General features: G+C 40.7%; 1 protein-coding gene across 1 annotated transcript in view; it reads right to left on the bottom strand.

The window, feature by feature from the left end:
• Nucleotides 1–17732, bottom strand: part of FAM120A (family with sequence similarity 120A) — a 70583-nt gene extending 52851 nt beyond the window's left edge. The window contains exons 1-3 of the mRNA XM_015421200.1: nucleotides 16807–17732; nucleotides 8005–8251; nucleotides 7387–7469 (exon numbers count right to left, since the gene is read on the bottom strand). Coding sequence (XP_015276686.1) covers nucleotides 7387–7469; nucleotides 8005–8251; nucleotides 16807–17280 — 804 coding nt within the window. The 5' untranslated portion in view covers nucleotides 17281–17732. The remainder of the gene's footprint in view (nucleotides 1–7386; nucleotides 7470–8004; nucleotides 8252–16806) is intronic.
• Nucleotides 17733–22663: the final 4931 nt, after the last annotated feature.

Below are 22663 nucleotides of genomic sequence, written 5' to 3'. Positions count from 1 at the left end.
TTGTCTGCTTTTAAATCTAACTGGATAGCACTATAATTATGGAGGAGGAAGTGACATCACACCTGGAAAATGGAAGTTTGAAAGGAGAGCTCTGCAATCCTGGAGAAGATTAATATATTTTACCCAGTAACTGGAACCGAGAGAAGTCCACAAAAGAAAGTAGCAGCAGCAGCAGCTTAAGTGGCTGAAAAAGACAGGCAGTGAATAGAGTTTTATTCTATAACTACTAGAAGAAAAAACCGCAAATACTTCTGCTAGCACAATGAGGATGCCATGAAGTACATAAAAAGACAAACAGCCAAAGAGAAGATCTTATCTTGTTAAGCTGAAGTCTAAAAAGTTAATGAAGTTTGTTTGCAAAGAGAAATGGTTACAGATTCCTTCAAAGAAAAAAACTGAACTTACACTTATGTATAAGTTCAGACAGATGGCAGCAGACTGTAGGTTAATTTTTAAGAACGTTATTGAGTATAATCATAACTGATTATTATGAGATGCAAATGGGAAAAAGTAAGTTGCAACTGAGATTCAGGAACATGACAATATGACAAGCAAAGCTCATTGCGAACCCCTTCTGCACATGAAAACCTTCAAGCCTGAGTACTTTTAGCAACTTTCCAAACACTAAGACCTAAAGGTATTTAATCCCAACACCCATGCCAAGAGTTCACACTACCTGTATTTCAAATACCCTTTAAATATTATGTCCACATCTTTCTGAATTTCCTAAATCAACACTTTATGTAGATATATTCTGTGCAACAGATGTTTCTTCTGCAGATGCAGAGTCAAACCAACAACCCAATGCCCTTGAATACATTCAAAATTAGATGTTGTCCTTTTACAAACTGAGCAAATGAGCTTTAACTATAAAGAAGCAAAGGTGACAACAGTAACAGTACAATACCTACGAAGTTGTGTGCAGGGTGTGTGTACTGAGGACAGTGTCTTCCATGACTAACCACAGATCCACCTATTCAGCACTATCAGTTAATCCCACCCATTATGTTGGACCTCCCTTGTCCAACATTCCCCCTTATCCCTTAGAGCAAAAACTACAGCACTTATAATATTCACCTTTGACTGCGCCATACCTTTTCAAACTGTTAAAATCCCTTGTTCCTAGTGTACTAGTTTTGTATGACTGCAAATCTTATTTTTAAATGAGAGAGCATACAAAATAAACTCCCACCCTCAATGTAGTTTGAAATGACACAATCTAAAAAATGAATATTTCTAGAGTACCTATATAAACTAGGCAGTATACACGCAGACAGATACAGGCCCTGACTTTATGCTTACGACCCATGTAATACATGCCACACAAAGGAAGGACAGTGGTAGGAAATGGTAAAAGTGAGAAATCAGATTATGAATAGCATGAAAAGGCAAGTTTTAATCAGGTACTTAAACACAGACGGAAATACAGGAGCCAAACATGGAGTTAAATAGCAGCAATGATGGAGAAGTAAGAAGGGAAAAGGCACAGTGGGGAGTACAGGATGTAACCAGGTTTAAGGAAGTCAGTGATACCAAGGGGCAACAAACACGAACGGGCATGAAAAGATGACACATCAGCAACAGAATGAAGACATCTGAAAGTCAGTGAAAGCTTAAATAGAATAAAAGAAGAGGATGACAGATCAGACAACAGAAAAAGGAGTAACATTATAAACAAAACAGACTGAAATTGAAGAAGTAAGAAAATCTCCAAACGTGATAATCTACAAAAGGCTGCTTATTTCCCACATCAGTGCTTTCCATGTAAAACCTGTGTCACATCAAAAGTAATTCTATTAACAGCAAGAACAGCCAGGGTCTGTCCAGAAGAAAATCAACATGTTCAACTGCCTCCTCTCAATCTAATCTGACAAACGTAACTGAATAAGTAAGAATGGGGCTTCAGATAATGTGGGATAAGGGGTAGCTACGGACACACACATTTGAAAGAATTCCAATTGATTAACTACAAGGACATAGAAGATGCTAAACCAGTGACTTTAAAACATACTTCTAGACTTTAGAGGAGAGAGGGGCATAAAATAGGTCTCTGGACTATTTCTGCCTTTCCCCTGTTCTTCTTTTTTTACAGAGAATTCTGAACAAAATAGACCTTTGTCTGATTCAGCAAGTCAATTCTTATGTCCTTAACAAAAGTACATATCCAGGATCATTAGCTAAGATTAATTATGTCTTAAATACTAAGAGATTGCAAGTTCATTTCACAGACACTGGTGAAACATAATGAGGAATAAAGAGAGGACAGAATTTAGCCTACTCATACCTAGAAGAGCAACAGGAGAAAGAGTACAGAAAGAACAAAAAAAAACCACCAGGAGGGGGGGAATCTTAATAACTGACCCCACCAATACATAAGGCTTCTTCCCAATACATATGGCTTCAGATTTCAAGTGATTTTAAAACAGGTCTTTAAAATGACTGACATAGGTAGCCTATGGTTACCTATTACTACACAGGTTTCAAATAATACAAAATAAGTAATGCCGTATCTTTTATTGGACCAACATTGTATCATGATGGCTTAGATTCAACAGTCCATTTATTTATCCAATCAGACATAGTGATAGATGTCAAAACTGTGTTTGCTGTTATAGGTATACAGTACAACACAAGAACCACGTTTGAACCAGCACTACTCTAGTCTTGCTTTCAAACTGAAGTTGAAGAATAGCCAAGCAAGATGCTGACCAAATAACTTTTAGGAACTATTTATTTCATTGTTGTTAATGACTATTTAAAAGGCCAAAATATGGTGAACGAAACTGGCTGATGGCATAAATTAAGGAAGAAATATTACAGAAAGGCCAAGATGCTGTGTAAGAAAAACTGAACAGAATTTAACAGAAAGAACAGCACTGAAGAGTTAAAAAGGTAAAATTGTGTGCTTGAAGACTCAACTGTTTCCTGTCAACTGAAAAACTGAAGAGACAAATTGAGACCTTACTAGATCCCAAGATATCTGACCTTTTGATGAAGCAAAATTCACAGAGCAGTTATGAACTATGTTACTTTACCAAAGAGACTGGAAAGGATTAATACTCTTGAAAAGTAGAGGCAAGACCCTATTTCTGACATCATGCCAGGACTGGTCACCATATTTAAGGATAAATGCCTTTAAACCAGTACAAGTACTAAGAGAAACAACTCAAGTGACAGTACACGGGAATAGTTATAAAAAACAGAAGACTTTAACCAATTCTACACATAGGGCTGAAAACAGGGCTAAGGAGAAATAGAAACAAAATTTTACAGATATATCAAAGAAATCAATACAGAGTGGGAAGCACTGTGTAAGATTAAGGATGACTCTGCATATGAGAATGGCTATAAATTATCCATTGCATCCATTTCTGGAACACTGGGTGTAACTATTGTTGAGTAAGAACATATGCTTTTCATAATCTAATAAATAATGTCTTCTTTTTGGTTGAAAAAGAACCCCCTAAGGTTTTTAATCAATGGTTATAAGCTTCCCAAATGCGATGTTCCTCTACCCCATCAACATGGGACCCATGACAAAAGAAGGAATTCTGGATAGGATGTTTGTGCTGGAAAAAGCTTTCTTGACATGTCTTTTAAGCCCAACCATATATTCAAAAGCCAAACTCCACTTTTGCAAGGGATTGATCAATTTTTATCAGGATAAAGAGATATTTCCATATCCAGTCTCACATTTCCAAATATATTCATCATTACGGTAGACGCTGATATCAATGAAGCATCCACCTTTGTTTGCATGCCAGCTCTTGTCACAGTATTTATTTTTTACAACAAAAGATGCAGGCAGCATGAAAAGAGATGAACCTTCCCTAATCTCATCTCTCTGAACTATATTATTCAGGCACTTTTCTTCCCTGGCTGGCTTTATTGCCATGCTTTCTCGCCTGAGGACGCCCCCATTTCTCCCATTAAAAAACTGGAGATTTTGGGAAGCACTGAAAAATTCCCTGTTTTAAAAATTAGTGATGCTTTTCCCCTCAAGGTGATACTCACTCAATATGTGTTGGATATAAGGATCGTATATAAGATAAGAATTTTATATAACAATCTATAGCATTAACAAACAATTCTTGTGTATACTGTAGACGCATACAATATTTTCAAGGATATACCTGTTTAAATGTTTATACTGTTGTCCATAATGTTATAATTACTTCAAGCTCAATGGTATAAAGTTTAGCTCTACATACAAATATGCTGCTATTGTGATTATATGACTGTTTACTATAAAATTCCTTTTTTAAAATTATTTTTTTTCTACCTCTCAGGTGACAAAAACTAATGTGTGCAATATGTTAATATAGGGTACAGCAGTTTGCAGATCTCTTTCTGTGGTACTAAGCATACATATTTAAGACATTTATAATTTTTAAATATCATAAACCTGACAAATAGTACAATTTTATATGCTAAGTTATGAGCTGGATCCAGCAAGCCACTCAGGTAAGGATATAGGATCTCTGCTTTCTCTTACACTGATGGAAGAGGCAGGAAGGACAATTTCAGCTCCCACTACCCACTGAAGGCCACTAAGCCACATGGCAGCTACTGCAACCATGGGAATCAACTTTCCTGAGGTCAGAAACTGGTGTTGAAGGAAGGGAAAGCAGAGAAGATTTACCACCATCATTGCCTTCTGCTTACAGATTGCAGGATATGAACCTAAGCATTTTCTGGTATTAAATAAATGTACATTTGATAAAGTAATTGTTGCACATATTTCATTTTCTCCCTTCAAAAACATTTTTCTCTCTCAGGGCTTCAAAGATCAGTCAATTTTCATGTCTATGCCAAACCATCAATTTTAGAAATGAACAGGACAGACTAGTCAGGTCCCTAAGCAACTGTCATACTCTGTGTCAGGAATAAGCATTCTTTGGTCATACTTGGTAATGGCCTTGGGGTTATTCTATACATTTTTGATGCAAGTAGCTCACTTTGCTTGCTTGAACCCTCAAGACTGTCTCTAGAGTTTGGCCAAGCAGATAAAAATAAGTAAGAGAGGCCAATAAGCACCGGGGATAACTTATTGGGCAGGAAAGTAGCCTTCTGTTACATGCCAAAGCACCATCCAACTTTACAAAAAAGCTCCATTTAACTATGCTTAATCAGTCTAAATACAGCAATTTAGTGAATTTTCGAAACCAAAAAGTGAATGAAAACTACATTACTTAAATTATTTAATTTAAAGACCAACAACCTGCAAACAGAGTTGTAAAGGCACAGTGTTGTGGTTTTTGACACTGCAGATCACCAGTTTCCCCAGAGCAGTGATGTGCACTATCTGGAAAAAATTTCTGATGACTGGAGCAGACTGTCTTATTTAGCATATTTATTTTTACTTGCATTTAGCTAACAAAATTTTAAAGCATTACATATTTAGTTATGTGTAAACAGAAAAAAATACTTGAGCTGAAACACTTGATTAGGAAAAAATAAGTCAAAGTATGGTTTAAACGATATATACAAAGAAATCCAGAGCTTTACTGGGAAATTATGTTTATCAGAATACCACCTGTTAAATTTTTAAAACTGTATCTCATGCACTTCCTGGACAATGTTTACATTTAAGAAAAAACTAAGCTCATTTATTTCAGTTGGCTCAGACTGGAGTAGCTCTTCATAAACAGTGCACTGTAATTTTAGCACACCCAAAGAACTGGGCATGATAAGCTGCAGACATGGTTGTCCGCTAAATCTGTTTCAACAGAATTTAATTCTTATCTGCAGAAGTCACAGTAGCACCTCAGAATCCCTGTCACTCCCTGTGGTATCACTCGCATTACCTGTTCGTTACATATCAGACTGGTGATTACAATATCCCTTCCACCATGTGAGAAAAAAACAAATAAATCTTTTAACTTTGGCATTGATTTGCCCAGAATAGCCAATCAAGTGAATGAATAATTTGATGTTTTTAAAAACTTTGTTATATGTATTTGCTGTTTTATTCCCTGCCCCAGTTTACAAATGAACACCCATGTACACTTTCACACTATTTTCAATCTGAAAAATATAAATTACAACTTTGAAACTGCTAAACCTGCCTGATATCATGTTAGCAATTGCACCCATTCATTGTTATTAAGTTTATGAAACAATGAATCTGGAAATGGAACAAAATCTGCAGGAAAGTAAAGCACTGGCGGGGAAATTCTCAGAATTTTTCTGTGCAACATGTCTACCCAAGATTGTTTGTGACAAGTAAAACTGAAAATGCCCCTAAAATATAAATGGTTATTCCAAAATGAAAGAGGGAACAAGCCTTCCAGAATCCATAGTACTGAATTAGCCTTCCATGTTGGGCTGGAAGCCTACATACACTTATGCAGAAAATAAGTTCACAGAAGCCAGTAGAACTTATTACTTAGTAAACATGTTTAGGACTGTGCAGATTATTGTTTCCTGTACACTCCCTAACTAAAGAGGACAAAGTTTAATATACTTTGCTAGCATGCAATCATACACACACCACAAAAAGGACTGCATGACAAACATAATAAAATGAATTTAAGTTATGCCCTTAAAATTTGATCAATGTGCCTAACACGAATTTTACCATGATTAGGACTTTGTGACTAAATAAGAAAATAATGGAATATAAGAATATCAGGAAGTTCCTAACGTATGCAAGTGATGGCATCTGAGTGTCATTTCCTAGAAAAGTACTATGGACTTTTCATCTGATACAGCTCATTACCTAAAAGTTAATTTTTTTCTAACACATGGAAATAAAAAATAATCCAAAAAAGACCTTTGTGCTACAGAAATAGTTTCCAGGTATACATGCCCAGCCAAGTCCAACAAACCAACAGATCTTCTGGAAGACTCAGAAAGGCTTAGTTCACTACTGTTCTTTTAGATGACGTGAAATCTCCAATATCTAACTGTTTTAGGCTACACACAAATCTATTAAAAGGCAGGTGCAGCTCTCAGATTCAAACACAAAATCTCTATTATTAAACTTTAAAGGTTTCACTACTCTACCACCTTTGCATCAAGCTAGCAGATATCTAAAATAAAGACAAGTTCTATTCTCTTAGAGTTCGCTATCAGCAAAAGAAAAGCCAATATTGTCAGACCTGCAATCAGATCGCTGATGCTAGTATGATAAAATGAAAACCAAAACCAGAAAAACAAGGTGTATACTATAAAACTATTAGCATGTGTGTGAAACAGCTTAAAGATCTGAGCTGCAACCTATAAACACATTTGTTCCAGACTTGAAGTCTTTGGTACTACTACAAAGTGGATTACAGATGGCAGCTCAATCTTTAATTTTTAGGAAACATCTGACATTATGAAAAGCTGCCCCATATTATAACTTATTTCTATAGTAATTTATTTAATAGCCAGTAGTTGTACCTTAAGAGAGGCTAGGGGATGATCTGGACCAAGTAAACTCCAATGAAAGGAAGCCAAATCTTCATCTGGTAGAATGTGATTACCTAGAATATAAAATATGTGATTTTTAAAGCCCTAAAATAAATCCTTTATGCAAGCTAACCTTCAAAATGGAAGTATCACTCTTTAACGCATAACCAATGTTTGTCATTTTAATCTTAAATTCAAATGTCACTTCCAAGTAATGCAATTATTGTAACTGAATATGGTAACAAGCATTTATAAAGTAACTGATCTCCATATTTTCCCCAGTACATATTCTAATTTATAAACATGTTTATTCAAAAGCCAAGTCTCATCAATACCAACGGGATATGCACTTAAGCAGTGTTTAGGACTACAGACTTACTTGTCCCTCTCACAATAAGATGAGGCTACTTCTAAGTAAAGGTGTTTTGGATCGGAGTACTGGGATTTCTATTCATAACTCAAACATACTACAACACACAAGCACCGCAAAAGCAGGAAAAAGGACTGAACATTTAATAAAGTATACTGACAAGAGTTTGCTCTAGACCTTTCAGTTATACATTTTTAAGATCTGTTTAAAAATGAACTTCCAAATATCATTCCACCTACCTAAAAGAGCAGCAAAAATAGGAAACCGATTTGGATTCAGGTCCAGTTGCTTGGCAACTTCATGCATCAGGTATTGGCTTGTCGTGAGGCTTTTTCCATTACGGCTCAGTTTTAGGGCATGGGCACTGAAATAGTAAGGGATGTTGCACAATGCGTAATCTGAATCATATGCAACCAAGCCGTGGAAACCCTTTTCTCGGCAAAAAGCAATTACTTCTTGGTGGTGGTCTTCAATGCTCTGTGCAACCTATGCAAAAAGGAATGGTGCAGAGAAAGGCATGTTAAATGCAAGTTGAATCCTGCCCTACCAACATGTTAAGAAATACAAGCAGTTCATGCCAAATACATTTTAACCTCCAAGTCCAACCTGGAGTGCATCACTATGGCATAAAAGCATACAACAACATGATATCAGAACTATCTACAATTAACCATCATAACTGTTGATCCTGCATTCAAATAAACACAATTAACACAGTTATGGCAATACCTCCTACACATGAAAAGGGAAAAGTAAACAAGCCTGAGATCCACTTCCAATGCTACCAGGTGCCGTAGGGGTAGTAGCATCCCCCAACATCTCTAATATCATGAGAAGCTGCCAGTGCCCTTCTAAAGAAGTCTACATTAAAAACACATATAGGATTCTACTCCTTCTCTGAAATACGGTAGGTCTGCAACTCCCACTTTGGTTTTCCTTGGATAAGTGCACAGTGTGGATAGGCAGCAAGGATCTCTTGTGACTTATTGAAATATAACTAGCGATCAGTACTGCATGTATTTAAAAGTTACTGAATGTTCACTGTCCAAACACAAGCTCAAAGTTGTTGTGTCATTTATTCTTAAGATAGACTACACGTAAAATGCAATTGAAAAAAAAGTAACATTACAATCCAAAATACCAGTCTGAATGGGACATTCCTTCACCTCTCATCTGAAACTACATAAAGCTACACTGGCAGATCATCCTATAAAGAAATTCTATCTCAGTACTACAATCAAAAAGGACACGCAGCTCATCAGAAGCAGGTATCATGTTCTTAGTCAGAAAACCAGGTTTCAATTGTGTCACAACAAATATTCATACAAAATTACACAAGAACGTTCATATCTCATATATTCAAGCCTAACTGCTTATTATATGAATGAACTGATCGTTTTACATCAGGCACACAAGCTGTAAATTCCAAATGAAGCATAAACTTAAGGAATCCCAATAAATGGGTTTTCACATTGTTAAATGCCCTAACACCCAAATTCTAACATGTTAACACATGCATTAACCCCCTTGAAACAAACTAAGAGAATAACTTAGTAAGCACTAGACTCAACACATTATCTAAAAGTAAGATATAACTAAGTCAACTGCCTTTTTTTATGTACGAGTCAGGATTCAATGGAGCTGCGGTGGCTCAAGTGGTTAAGACGCTGAACTGCAGGCTGTGGAAGGTCAGTAGTTCAGCAGTTCAAGACCCGGGTGCCGCAAGACGGAGTGAGCTCCCGTCTCTAGTTCCAGCTCCTGCCAACCTAGCAGTTCGAAATCAAGAAATTGCAAGTAGATAAATAGGTACCACTTCGGTGGGAAGGTAACAGTGTTCCGTACGCCTTGGTGTTTAGTCATGCCGGCCACATGACCACAGAAATGTCTTCGGACAGCGCTGGCTCTTCGGCTTTGAAATGGAGATGAGCACCGCAACCCTAGAGTCGGATTCGACTGGCTTTCGAGCAAGGGAACCTTTACCTTTCACAGGATTCAAAGAACAGTAAATCTTGTTCCATGAAGCAAATGGAACAAAACTGCTTTCAAAACAAAACCCCAATATCACATTACAAAACTATTTGAAACCAAAGGCAGCTGGCTGACCCTAAGGCATACAGAAGTTGTTTATGGACATGTTAGTCCAAAGTAAAATCTAGAAAGCCAACAATGCAAGCCATTCAATACCTTTTCTAAAGTCCAACAAAATGACACATAACAGCATGTAAACTTTTAAGTTACCTAGAAATCTTCATCAGCCCCAATGTTTTAAAAGGGAAAGCAATTTTTTCAGGTCATTACAATCTTGGTCTAACATCACACTATTATGTCAGGCATCACTGGGTTAGTCCTAATAAAATATATTTCACAGATTGTGTTCTTAGCCCTATGGTATGGAGCTTGCCATTCAAAGAACAAATCAGTTTGGGAGAGTGGTCTTTTAAATTTTTATTTTATTAACAGTCCACCTTATTCATTGAGACTCAAGGGAGATTAAACAGTGTAAGTCAAACATGAGTAACATGATAGGACATCCAAATAAAGAGTGCAATAGGGTTTGAACTGCAGAAATCTGAAACAGATCTGAAACAAGCGTAAGCATTCAAACATGACACATTAAACAGTGCAGAAAGTACACAGCAGGAGTGTACAGCAACAGACAGTACACAGTAATGTACATACTGCACTACATGCCAAGTAATATGTTTAGGATCCCAAGTGTAACTGCTCTTCTGGGCTTCAAAGAGTAAGCAATTCTCACATTTTAAACATAAGAACATAAGAGAAGTCAATGTTGGATCAAGTCAAAGGCCCATCCAGTCCAACACTCTGTCACACAGTGGCCAGAAATACCAGGTGCCATCAGGAGGTCCACCAGTGGGGCCAGGACATTAGAAGCCCTCCCACTGTTGACCCCCACACACAAGAATACAGAGCATCACCTGCCCCAGAATCCCTATCCATACCTTGTGGCTAATAGCCACTGATGGACCTCTGCTCCATATATTTATCTAATTCCCTCTTGAAGCCGTCCATGCTTGTTGCCGCCACCACCTCCTGTGACAGTGAATTCCATGTGTTAATCACTCTTTGGGTGAAGAAGTACTTCCTTTTATCCGTTCTAACCGGGCCGCTCAGCAATTTCACTGAGTGCCCACGAGTTCTTGTATTGTAAGAAAGGGAGAAAAGTACCTTTCTCTACCTGTTCTATCCCATGCATAATCTTATAAACCTTGATCATGTCCCCCCTCAGCCATTGTTTCTCCAAGCTAAAGAGCCCCAAGCGCTTTAACCTTTCTTCATAGGGAAAGTGTTCCAACCCTTTTATCATTCTAGTTGCCCTTTTCTGCACTTTTTCCAATGCTATAATATCCTTTTTAAGGTGTGGTGACCAGAACTGTACACAGTATCCCAAATGAGGTCGCACCATTGATTTATATAGGGGCATTATGATATTGGCTGATCTGTTTTCAATTCCCTTCCTAATAATCCCCAGGATAGCATTGGCCTTTTTTATTGCAGTCGCACACTATCTCGACATTTTCAGTGAGTTATCTACTACAACTCCAAGATCTCTCTCTTGGTCAGTCTCTGCCATCAACGTGTATTTATATTTAGGATTTTTGGCTCCGATATGCATCACCTTGCACTTGGCCACATTGAACCCCATTTGCCACATTGATGCCCACTCGCCCATCCTCGACAGATCCCTTTGGAGTGCCTCACAATCCTCCCTAGTTTTTACCACCCTGAACAACTTCATATCATCCGCAAATTTAGCCACTTCACTTACTCCCAACTCCAAACCACTGATGAACAAGTTAAAAAGCATCGGACTGGGTACTGATCCCTGCAGTACCCCACTGTTTACCACCTTCCACTGAGAAGATTTCCCATTTATACTCACTCTCTGTTTCCTATTAATTAGCCAGTTTTTGATCCACAAAAGGACTTGTCCTTTTATCCCATGATTTTTGAGCTTACTTAGGAGCCTTTGATGAGGAACTTTATCGAAAGCTTTCTGGAAGTCAAGATAAACAGTATCTATTGGATCCCCCTTGTCCACATGTTTGTTCACACACCCCCCAAAGAACACTAACAGGTTAGTGAGACAAGATCTTCCCTTACAGAACCCATGCTGAGTCTGCCTCAATAGTTTTTGCTCATCAATGTGCTTACTAATTCTTTCCTTAATAACAGTTTCCACCAATTTACCTGGTATCGATGTCAGACTGACTGGCCTGTAATTTCCCGGATCTCCACTGGAACCATTCTTAAAGATGGGAGTGAAATTAGCTACATTTTTCCTTCATATCAGATTTTTTTTTAAAAAAAATTATGTTTATAGTCTGCCTTTCTCACTGGGAATCAAGGCAGATTACACAACGTAAGTCAGTGCAAACAATGGATGGGACATTCAATAGGATTTGGACTGCACAGAAATCTGGAACCAACCAGATGACTGAAACAGAATTGAAGCAAAGCATAGGTACTAACATAATTCATTAAACAAAGTGAAAATTGCATAGTAGGATCCTACTTACAGCAACAGACAGTACAAACTATAATCACAGTCCCTATCCTTTTACCCAAGTAACTTTCTGAATCAATTTGTTACAGTACTGCCCTCTTACCAGTGTAGAAAAGCTTTTCTGACTTTCTCAGGTAGGCCATTCCATAAAGTGGGAGCACAGTACAGAATGCATGGGCAGTTGCTGATTCTGCCCTTTTACACATTGGCATCTGCAGAAGGCCATTCTCAGATGAACAAAAGCTTAACAGGAGAGGTAGTCCCACAGATACTTTAGACCAAAGTTATGAAGGGCTTTGTATGACAGCTAACACCTTAAATAGAGCTTGGTAAGTGATTGGCAGCCAAAGAAGTGACTGCATAATGAGAATAATATATATGCTCTATCCAGCTCCCAATAAGGGCTGAATTGTGGAGTTCTACATTAGCTGGAGTCCCCAAGTTGATTCTGAGAAGAGACCAATGTAAGGATTATTCCACTAGTTTTGTCCCAATGTTAGCATAACATGGATCCAGGTGGCCAGATTAGCAGTATTAAGGCACTGTGCACTCTACTTGAGCAGCCACATCTGACTTTTACATAAGTAGTTACTACAAAAAGCAAAATCAGCAAAGAATAAATGGAACAGGAACTCAGAACTTAACAACGAAATGAGGTAAATGAAAGAACAGGGACAAATCAACTGTATTAGTCTTTTGCTAAACATATATGTGTACTACATACAGATTCGGTGGACTACAACACAGAGATGGAATTGCCAAATAGTTTGAATTGGCTGCAAAGAAAGAGATTCTCTTCATTATTAAATGACATATATTAGCATTTCTACCAGCATTCTACTTGTTCACAAAACTTTACTTTATACTTCAATTCACAACACTTTAGTCTATAGAAACTATTTATATATATAAAACTAAAAATGAACAATGATCTGACAAATGCACTTAAGGCAGCATATGTTAATACTTTAAAATGGGATTGTGTAATTTTTATACCATGCCACCTTGAGAACTAAATATTTCATTCAAACGGTATTTGCATTCTTAATATTGTCACACTCCTCTTTTCACTCACACTCTACAGCTTTTCTCCACAGACCTGCAATTTACTGCTAGAAATATCAATTTAGTATTTCAAAAGAGAAGCCTTATAAATTCTTACTTCATTTGATCTAGTACTACAAAGTTCGAAATGAATTCTTGCATTAGTTGTCAGCATGACAGAAATAAATCTGTAGAATTCTTAAGTCTATTATATACAACTTTTGCTAGGATATGGAAGACCACAAGAAAGTCATTCCTTAATATGCAATAAAGGACACAGCATACTGTACATACAGCTTACTATATGTATGTTGTACATATATTATATCAGCCTGGGCTTAGGGAGCCCCAGGTTCAGCTCCCTAATCATTCTTAAATTCACCCAGCCACTTTGGACCAGTCAAACCTCTCAGCATAACCTACCTCTTATCAAAGTTATTGAGAGGATAAAATGGGGGGAGGAGAGACTGTGAGAATCACATATGCTACTCTGAGATCCTTGCATGAAAAGTAGGATAAAAGTGTGAAAAGTTTAGGAGCTGTAGGAACTCTTTCATGTGCTACTCTGAGCATGAATTACAAACAGGCAGCATTTACTTAAACATTTGAAGTGTACACATTCTAATGTACTTTTAGCATTTATAGTAATACTAAAACTACACCATACAGCAACTTTAAAAGCCATGTAGCATGCAAAGAGCCATGCAAGCTTTGTTATAGGTAACAAAAAGATGTGCCTTAATATAAAACATTATTTTAAAATCCAGTTGAATATGCTGTAACTGAGCTAGAAGAGATTAAGAACACTGTGAGGAAATGTAACAAGAATTACCTTTTTATGGATTACACTAAAGAGAAAAGTACAAACACCTTGAATTCTATTTTCACAAAGGAACAGTGTCATAAAAATCTGTTCCAATAAGATTTCTGATTAACAGCTGCACAGTTGAATTAGTGAAAAACATTTCCTCATATTTATGCTGCTCATCATGCGACACGAAACAGTTTAGCGTCAACTACTGTAAACTGTAAGAACAAGTTTCCACCTTCAATTGTAAGTCCTTTATTAGAAATGCACGTCACATCTGATTAAGTTACAGAGCAAAGTGCGGTTGCACTTAACAGCTCTCCACTTCCATACGGAAGAATTTAACAAGCATACAAGAACAGAACAATCTAACTTGTTCAGTGTAGTGCTACATTTCATGTCTGTCACTACTATAAGCCAATCATTACACCAGATCAGTCAACTCACAGGCTTATGAAATCTCTTACCAGTTACAACTGAAACAAGGGGTGGGACTTCCACTATCATCTTAGTCTGAAGTATCACTGCCTCTCAAAAAGGCAAGATGATTTCTCAGCCTTGAGCAGAAGTTCCAAGCAGAAAGCTGTCTAATAAGTTAATGATCCATACCCCGAGGTGTTATTTTGCAGTTTCACTGAACTTTTAAAGTTTACTTTCAAGATCATTTTTTAAAAATGTTTAAGAAAGCTGGGGGGATTTTAAAAGAGAACATTCTAAAAAGTATTCTTTGTCCCAGACTGGTTACAGCTGTGATTTAGTCTGATAAAAGGATAGCACGAAATCCTAATACTAAACTCTGATCACTGATTTGTGAACCTCACATGATATTAACTATGCTATGAAAAAGAATTGACAAAGCCTGCTACTAATTAAGTATGAAACCTTCTGTTGGTTTTCCTCCATCATAAGAGTTTAAGCAGAATATCCCATCCTTTAACTACTTATTTTCTTAATAATGAAATATTTTAAACTTTACCACAAGTGCTAAATGAAAGTGACAGAACAGTTCTCAATAGAGCATTATTGCCAAACAATGCACAGATACACAAGGCTAAAAATAGTTTAAGAAGACTTATTTTTAAACTATGCTTAATTTTCAGTACAGTAAATTATAAATTTACATAGTATGATACCTAAGTAGATTTTTTTATTATTGTACAATAAATGGGAGTTAAAGCTACTTTTTTAAATCAAATGTTCAATTTGTCCTCTTCAGGCTTTAATGCTAGTTTAATCGATAAGTTCCCTTTCAATGTAAACCTTTTGTTCAACAACTTGTTGCTTACTGTCATTTCCTTAGCAAACTTGTACCTTAATGCCCTTCAGTGTTAATTTTTTAGACAAATAAAGAGACTGCACTTTAAAAAAAACAAAAAAAACCAAGGAGCCAATTTCAGAGATAAATCTACTTCCAGAAGACTGACTGCTGTCTTTAAAAATGCATTTTATAAATCAGAGTAAACAGAACAATGTCCAGGAACAACATGGAATCAGGGCACACCTCACTGGAAATGAAAACACTACCCAAATTTCAAATCAGGCGGATCTAGAGCAATTCATTTTGCTATCTATTCACACTATAACTCTCAGTGAAAGACCCCCTTCCTCCTCTCAAGCTTATAAGCATGGGGGGGGGGGCAGAATCCAAGCTGTAGAAAAAGAAAGGAATCACAAGGGGAGTGGGAGAGTGGAGTCTAAATGCAAATCTTGAAGAGGAAATGCAGTCTAAGTGTGGTTAAAAGGAAAATAAAATTGATGCAGCATCCAGTAGTCTTCACAAGCTATTAGAGCATAGCTAAATGTAGATGGGAGCATTCGGACGTTCCAAATCACCCTCATCTGGTTTTCAAAGCTTGACAGGTATGTATAAATAGCAAAATCCCTATAGAGATTGAGGACATCAGGGTGCTTACTAAGCCCTCCCCTTTGCCGGCAAAGGGCACCCTGCCTGAGCTTTCATATCTGAAAGCTCTCATATCACGAGGTGGTAAAGAATACTTACCGGCCGGGGGGGGGGGCGCTGGAGGAGGGAAGAATGGCCAAAGGGGCAGCAGCAGCATAAACTTTTGGCTGCATTTTGCTCAAGTGCCGCTGGCCAACGGTGAGCATGCTTGTTCCCAGAGTACTCAGAGCATCTCCTCTCCCCGCCCAAGGCGCCAACACCGCCAGGTTTTGACGACATTTTGCGGATATGGGGAGACAGAACTTCCCCCTCCCTCCCGCTGAACTCGGAGCCTTAACCGAGAGGGCAACCCTGCTGCCATCTTAGAGCGCGGCCCCTCCTTTAACCCAAACCAGTGGAACTGCGAGGCACCAAGGAAACAGGGCAGGGGAGCCAGCGAGCGAGGAAGACGTGCAGCCTAGGAGCTGGCCAGTGGTGCCAGGGCAGCTGCAAAAGGGGCCCCCAAGGAAAACAGGAGAGGGCCCCGACCATGTAAACGAAACGAGGAACGGCAAAGGGAGGGCGCCCATAGGAGGGAATGGAAGCCCTGCAAAGTCCGGTGCCAGTACAAGGAGGCTGCAAAGTGTCCTGGGAAAGAAAGGGAGCGCCGGTGCCATGGGGCAGGCGAAGGGGGGGGGGGTTGCTGGTGCAGTAAACGGGTGGGCCTAGAGCGGGAGGGGGGCGCCCGACGCGCCCGAGCAGGCCTCCCCCCCACTTACCTTGATGTGGAAGCGGATGAGGGCCAGGCGGATGCAGTGCGCCATGCAGACGGGCGGCAGGAACCAGACCTTGGGCGGCGGGGTCCCCTTGTTCTGGACGTGGCTGACGATCTGCTGGGCGGTCTGGCGCTCGTTGCCCTGCCGCTTCACCCACTCGTGGAGCCGGGCCTTCTCCAGGGCGCCGTTGAAGAAGACGAAGAGCTCGATGTTGCCGTTGAAGCAGGCCTTGGCCAGCGCCGCCAAGTAGCCCAGCATGTGGTTCCACTGCCCGCCGCTCACCCAGTCCGTGTAGAAGCCGCCGTAGAGCCGGTGCAGGCAGTTGTCGGCGTCGATGAGGAGGCGCAGCGGGGTCTGGGGGGGCCTCTGCCGGCCGCCACCCACCAGGCTGCCCCGGGCCAGCTTCTGCAGCTCCACCGGCACCACGGCGCTGGGGCAGTGCTTCTCGATGTAGTCCTGGAAGCCTTGCACTCCCATGGCGGCAGGAGGGACGGGGAGGGGGGACGACGACGACGACGACGACACACTGAACGGGCGGCTGGTGTCGGGTCGATGGCGAGTAGGCTGGCTGGCTGAACGGGCGGGGGGGGGGCAGCTGCCGTCCGGGCGAGGCAGTAGTAGCAGCTGTAGTAGTAGTCGTAGTTGCGAGTCGTGGGACGTGATGGAGCCTCAACTAAGGTGGGTGGGTTGTTTGGTGGGTGGGCTGGCTGGCTGCAGTTGCACGGTGGCTCTTCAGGGGGGAGTTGTGTGGATTAGTGGAGGGTTCATGGCTGCTGCGGCCGCCATGTGCTGCTCTCACACAGCCATGGCTCAGGGGATCCGGGCTTCTGCTGTGGCGGCTGCCGCTGCGGCTCCTACTGCCGGGGGAAGGAAGGAAGGGAGGGAAGAGAGAGAGAGCGAGCGAGCGGGAGGGGAGGGAGGAGAAGAGGAGGAAGGGAAGGGAAAGGAGAGGGAGGGGGGAGAGGGAGCGGCACAGCGCGCAGGAAACCAGCCCACTGGCCGCCACGGAACAGGCGGGACTTGGCCCGGGATGTCGGCGCCGCTCACGCCCGCTTGCCAGCTCGCAGGCTGGGCCGAGAGCGCCCTCCTTCCCCCCGCCGCCTCCTCCTCTCCGCTCCCCTTGGAGGGGCAACCCCCGGGAGGGAGGGCTGAGCTCAGGCTGGCCCGGCCGGCTCCCCACCGCCGGCCCCTGGCTACGCGGCTGTGCCGCTGCCCTGCGGCTGAGAGACTCGGGCGCTGGGGCCTGCCCGGCCGGGCCCGTTACATAACCCAAGCATGCGCACCGTGCGGCGGGCGGGAAAGAAGCGAGGACGGGGGGGGGGTTGTCAGTAGAGCCTGCGTGAGGGGAGGGGGCGCCAGAGGAAGAAAAAGGGGGATTCGCTGGAAAGGAATCTATGGGATGAGAAGGGGAGGGGGCTGTGAGGGGAAAATAGAGAGGAAGGCGGCTTTAAATAAAGGGAGTGAGAGAGGAAACGACGAGGCTGGAGGGATTTCCTGTGAAGGCGCTTCTCAAAGCGGAAAGCCTCACAGACCGTGTCATCGTCATTCTGCTTTCGGCTGCTCTTTATATTAAGAGGCGAGAAGCACGGAGAGTCACTGTTTCGTTATACTTGCGGCCGTGGTGGAGATAACGGGACACTTTGCGCTGCTGTGTGCCGACCTTGCACAGTTGGAGTCACACGCACCCTTTCATTTCTCCGTTTTGCTTTGTGGTTGGTCGTAACGAAGTCAGAATTACTTTTGTGTAATGAGTAAACTGGACTATATTATGGGGGGATAATAATACTCCACCACCTGTTAAACTCAAACATTAGCGATTGGTGAGTTCCATAAACCAAGCCAGAATCTATTTAGATGTAATGACTGTGAGCGTTTTTTAGTATTAAGATTTATCAAGGCCCAAACGTTGCAGTATTATTAACACAATTCAGTGTAGTTTTAAAAAATACCTGCATCAGCACAGCATGATTCAGCTAAAAGTTAAACACATTGAAAGTCCAATCAGACTGCCACTTACCATGAAGAAGAAGATGCCATTGAGTCACAATGGACTCATGGCAACCCTAGTCCATGGGACATTCCAGACAAAAGCAGAGCAGAGGCGGTTTGTCATTGCCTTCTGCTGCACAGCAACCCCATTGTTCCTTGGTGGTCACCAGTGTTCCCTCTAAGCTGAGTTAGTGTGAGCTAGCTCACAGTTTTTTAGCCTCTGGCTCAGACATTTTCGTCTCCGCTCAGGAAGGGATGGCTCCAGAGCAAACTGATTTATGCAGTAGCCAAATTGCTCGCTCGCAACTTTAATGCCAGTAGCTCACAAAGTAGAATTTTTGCTCACAAGACTCCACAGCTTAAAGGGAACATTGGTGGTCACCCATCCTAGTACTGACGGTGGCCAACCCTGCTTAGCTCACAAACTCTGAGGAGCCCAGACTACTGGGTTGCTACCCTTAGCATAGGAGATATGTATATATGGTTTTGGCAGGTGTTGCATCTCCACTGATGAGTTTATTGAAGGCTGAGGAAAAAGGCAATAGAAATAAATCTGGCTGTTTTGACTGTCCAGTCAAGGAAATTCTGACTAATCCTAGAAAGGAGTAATGAACTTTATCACAAATTTATTGCAAATGTTTGTTAATTTTTTTAGTGAAGTATAGGAGGCCAGATTGTAAAGGATCTAAGAGAAGAGAAGAACTCCCTAGGATAGCTGTGAATCTTATGTTTAGAGAATAAAATAATTCTTATGTTTAGTGAATACAAGAAACTGGATAAAAGAAACTGGTTACAAACAGAAAATACATCTTAAATGAGCTTTAAATTAAAAGCGGAGGGGAGATTAGAGATGCCAGTCTCCAGGTGGGACTCAGGGATCCCCTGAAATTACAGCTCATCTCCAGATGACAGAGATCCATTCCTTTAGAGAATGACATTGTACCCCACTGAGAACCCTTTGCTTCCCAGGCTCCATCCCCAAATCAGGAGTTTCCCAACCTGGATCTGGCAACTATACACCCTCCCCCATCCCCTGCTAGTAGCCAGGGAAGACCTGGCAACCCTAGGGGAGATTCAGATGCATATTGAAACAGATGAGAAATTAGTGAAAGTGAAGGAATCTACAAGAAAAGAAAGTGGGTGATGCTATATGTCAAATATACAAAAGCAATTTCTGCAGGAGTAAATAGTACCTGATTAGAAAGATTCATAATCTAGTCTTTTATTTTCACTTAGCAATAAACAGAGATGCCATAGTTGGGGTCCAATATAAAGTCATTGTTACAGCTATCTCTCTACACAGGAATTATTACCTTTTCTTTGGCAATGATCCTATAAAGTGTTAGTGACAAGTTTTTTTGAAATTAAACATTAAACATTGAAATTAAACATTAAAAATTAATTCTTCCTACAATCCTGCTTGTATTTGGTCTTACATTATTGTGTATGAAATTTCAGAGCCAAAGCTAGAATCTCTTTGAGCTGTTCTGGGTAAAGAGGTTCATTTCTCTCTAGGTGTTCAACTAGTTCTAAACCAGCTGTGCTAATAGCCAATTGACTTTTGAGTTCAATCCAAAGTGCTTTACTGTGCTCAACTCCTTTCCCCTCTCCCCTTCTGTAATTTTCCAGATAAATATGCAGGAAATGCTTTTGTTTCCATTGTATCAGAAGAAGTGAGTCTGACTCACAAAAGTTCATGTTAGAATAAATGTTAGGGTTTTTTTTAAGGTGACATTGGACTTTCGTTTCGCTACAATAGACTAATACAGCTACCTCCGGAACTGGCATTGTTAAAGCACATGGCCTTAGATTCACATATCTGAATGATTCCATCACTCCTTGTGAGCCTGTTTGGGTACAGCTGGCAAGGGTTTCTTCTGATGGCTCATTACTTATGTTTGGTCAAAATGTGAGACATGGAGAGCATTCTCTGTAGGGGTCCCAACACAGTGAAACTCTTCTTCTCAAGGAGGTTAGAAGATCCAAGCCACTTGCAAATTTCTTTAGAGCATATAAAACATTTCAGATTGGCTTTTAAGTGAGCACTGAACTCCCTGTTAATTATTGTATCTCTATTCTATGATTTGTAAACTGTCTTGGCTTTAAGAAAGCTGATATATAAATGGGTAAATAAATACACAGTCTTCTTCAATTTAGTTTTTTTTTTAAATATAAGAAAGCATTTAAATTGAAATAAATCCAAGCAAATTGTTTACATGTCCAATATAATACCATCTTTTGTTTTGGCATAATATTGCTACAGGGCTGTTGAGCTACAGCTGTGAGTACATCAACCGATTTTGTTGTTCAGTCGCACAGTCGAGTCCGACTCTTCGCGACCCCATGGACCAGCTCCCGCCAGGCCCTCCTGTCTTCCGCCGTCCTCTGAAGTTGGCTCAATTTCATGTTCATTGCATTGATGACACTGTCTAACCATCTCATCCTTTGCCGTCCCCGTCTTCTTTGACCTTCAATCTTTCCCAGCATCAGGGTCTTCTCCAGTGAGTGCTCCCTTCTCATTTGGTGGCCAAAGTATTTGAGCTTCAGTTTTATTATCTGGCCTTCCAGGGAACAGTCAGGGTTGATTTCTTTTAGGATTGACTGATTTGATCTCCTTGCAGTCCAGGGGACTCTCAAGAGTCTTCTTCAGCACCATAGTTCAAAAGAATCTATTCTTCGGCGCTCAGCCTTCCTTATAGTCCAACTCTCGCAGCCATACATTACTACTGGGAATACCATTGCTTTGACCATGCGGACTTTTGTTGGCAGGGTGATGTCTCTACTTTTTATCATGCTGTTTAGGTTCGCCATCGCTTTCCTCCCAAGGAGCAGGCGTCTTTTAATTTCATGGCTGCAGTCACAGTCTGCGGTGATCTGGGATCCCAGGAACGTGAAGTCTGTCACTACTTCCACGACTTCCCCTTCTATTTGCCAAGGAGTGATGGGGCCGGATGCCATGATCTTAGTTTTTTTGATGTTGAGCTTCAAGCCCACTTTTGCGCTCTCCTCTTTTACTCTGAGCAAGAGGCTCTTTAGATCCTCTTCACTTTCAGCCATTAGAGTGGTATCATCTGCATATCTGAGGTTGTTGATCTTTTCCCCAGCAATCTTAATTCCCGCTTGTGATTCATCCAGGCCAGCATTTCGCATGATGTACTCTGCATATATATTAAATAAGCAAGGTGACAATATACATCCTTGTCGTACTCCTTTTCCTATGCTAAACCAATCAGTTGTTCCATATCCGGTTCTAACTGTTGCTTCTTGGCCCTTATACAGGTTTCTCAAGAGACATGTGAGGTGGTCTGGTACTCCCATCTCTTTAAGGACCTGCCATAGTTTGTTATGATCCACACAGTCAAAGGCTTTAGCATAGTCAGTGAAGCAGAAGTAGATGTTTTTCTGGTACTCTCTTGCTTTCTCCATAATCCAGCGAATGTTGGCAATTTGATCTCTAGTTCCGCTACCTCTTCGAAACCCAGCTTGTACTTCTGGCAGTTCTCTATCCACGTACTGTTGAAGCCTAGCTTGTAGGATCTTGAGCATGACCTTGCTAGCGTGTGATATGAGTGCAATTGTGCGATAGTTTGAACATTCTTTGGCATTGCCCTTCTTTGGGATTGGAATGTATACTGACCTTTTCCAATCCTGTGGCCAGTGTTGCATTTTCCAAATTTGCTGGCAAATGGAGTGCAGCACTTTAACAGCATCATCTTTTAAGACTTTGAATAGCTCAGCTGGAATACCATCACCTCCACTAGCTTTGTTGTTAGTAATGCTTTCTAAGGCCCATTTATTTAACTTCACATTCCAGGATGTCTGGCTCGAGATCAGTGATTATACCCGTGGTTGTCAAGGACATCGAGGTCTT

This window comes from Gekko japonicus, unplaced genomic scaffold (assembly GCF_001447785.1).
Source record: "Gekko japonicus isolate JY-2015 unplaced genomic scaffold, Gekko_japonicus_V1.1 scaffold149, whole genome shotgun sequence".
Taxonomy (NCBI): domain Eukaryota; kingdom Metazoa; phylum Chordata; class Lepidosauria; order Squamata; family Gekkonidae; genus Gekko; species Gekko japonicus.
This window is presented reverse-complemented; position numbering and strand designations above follow the sequence as displayed.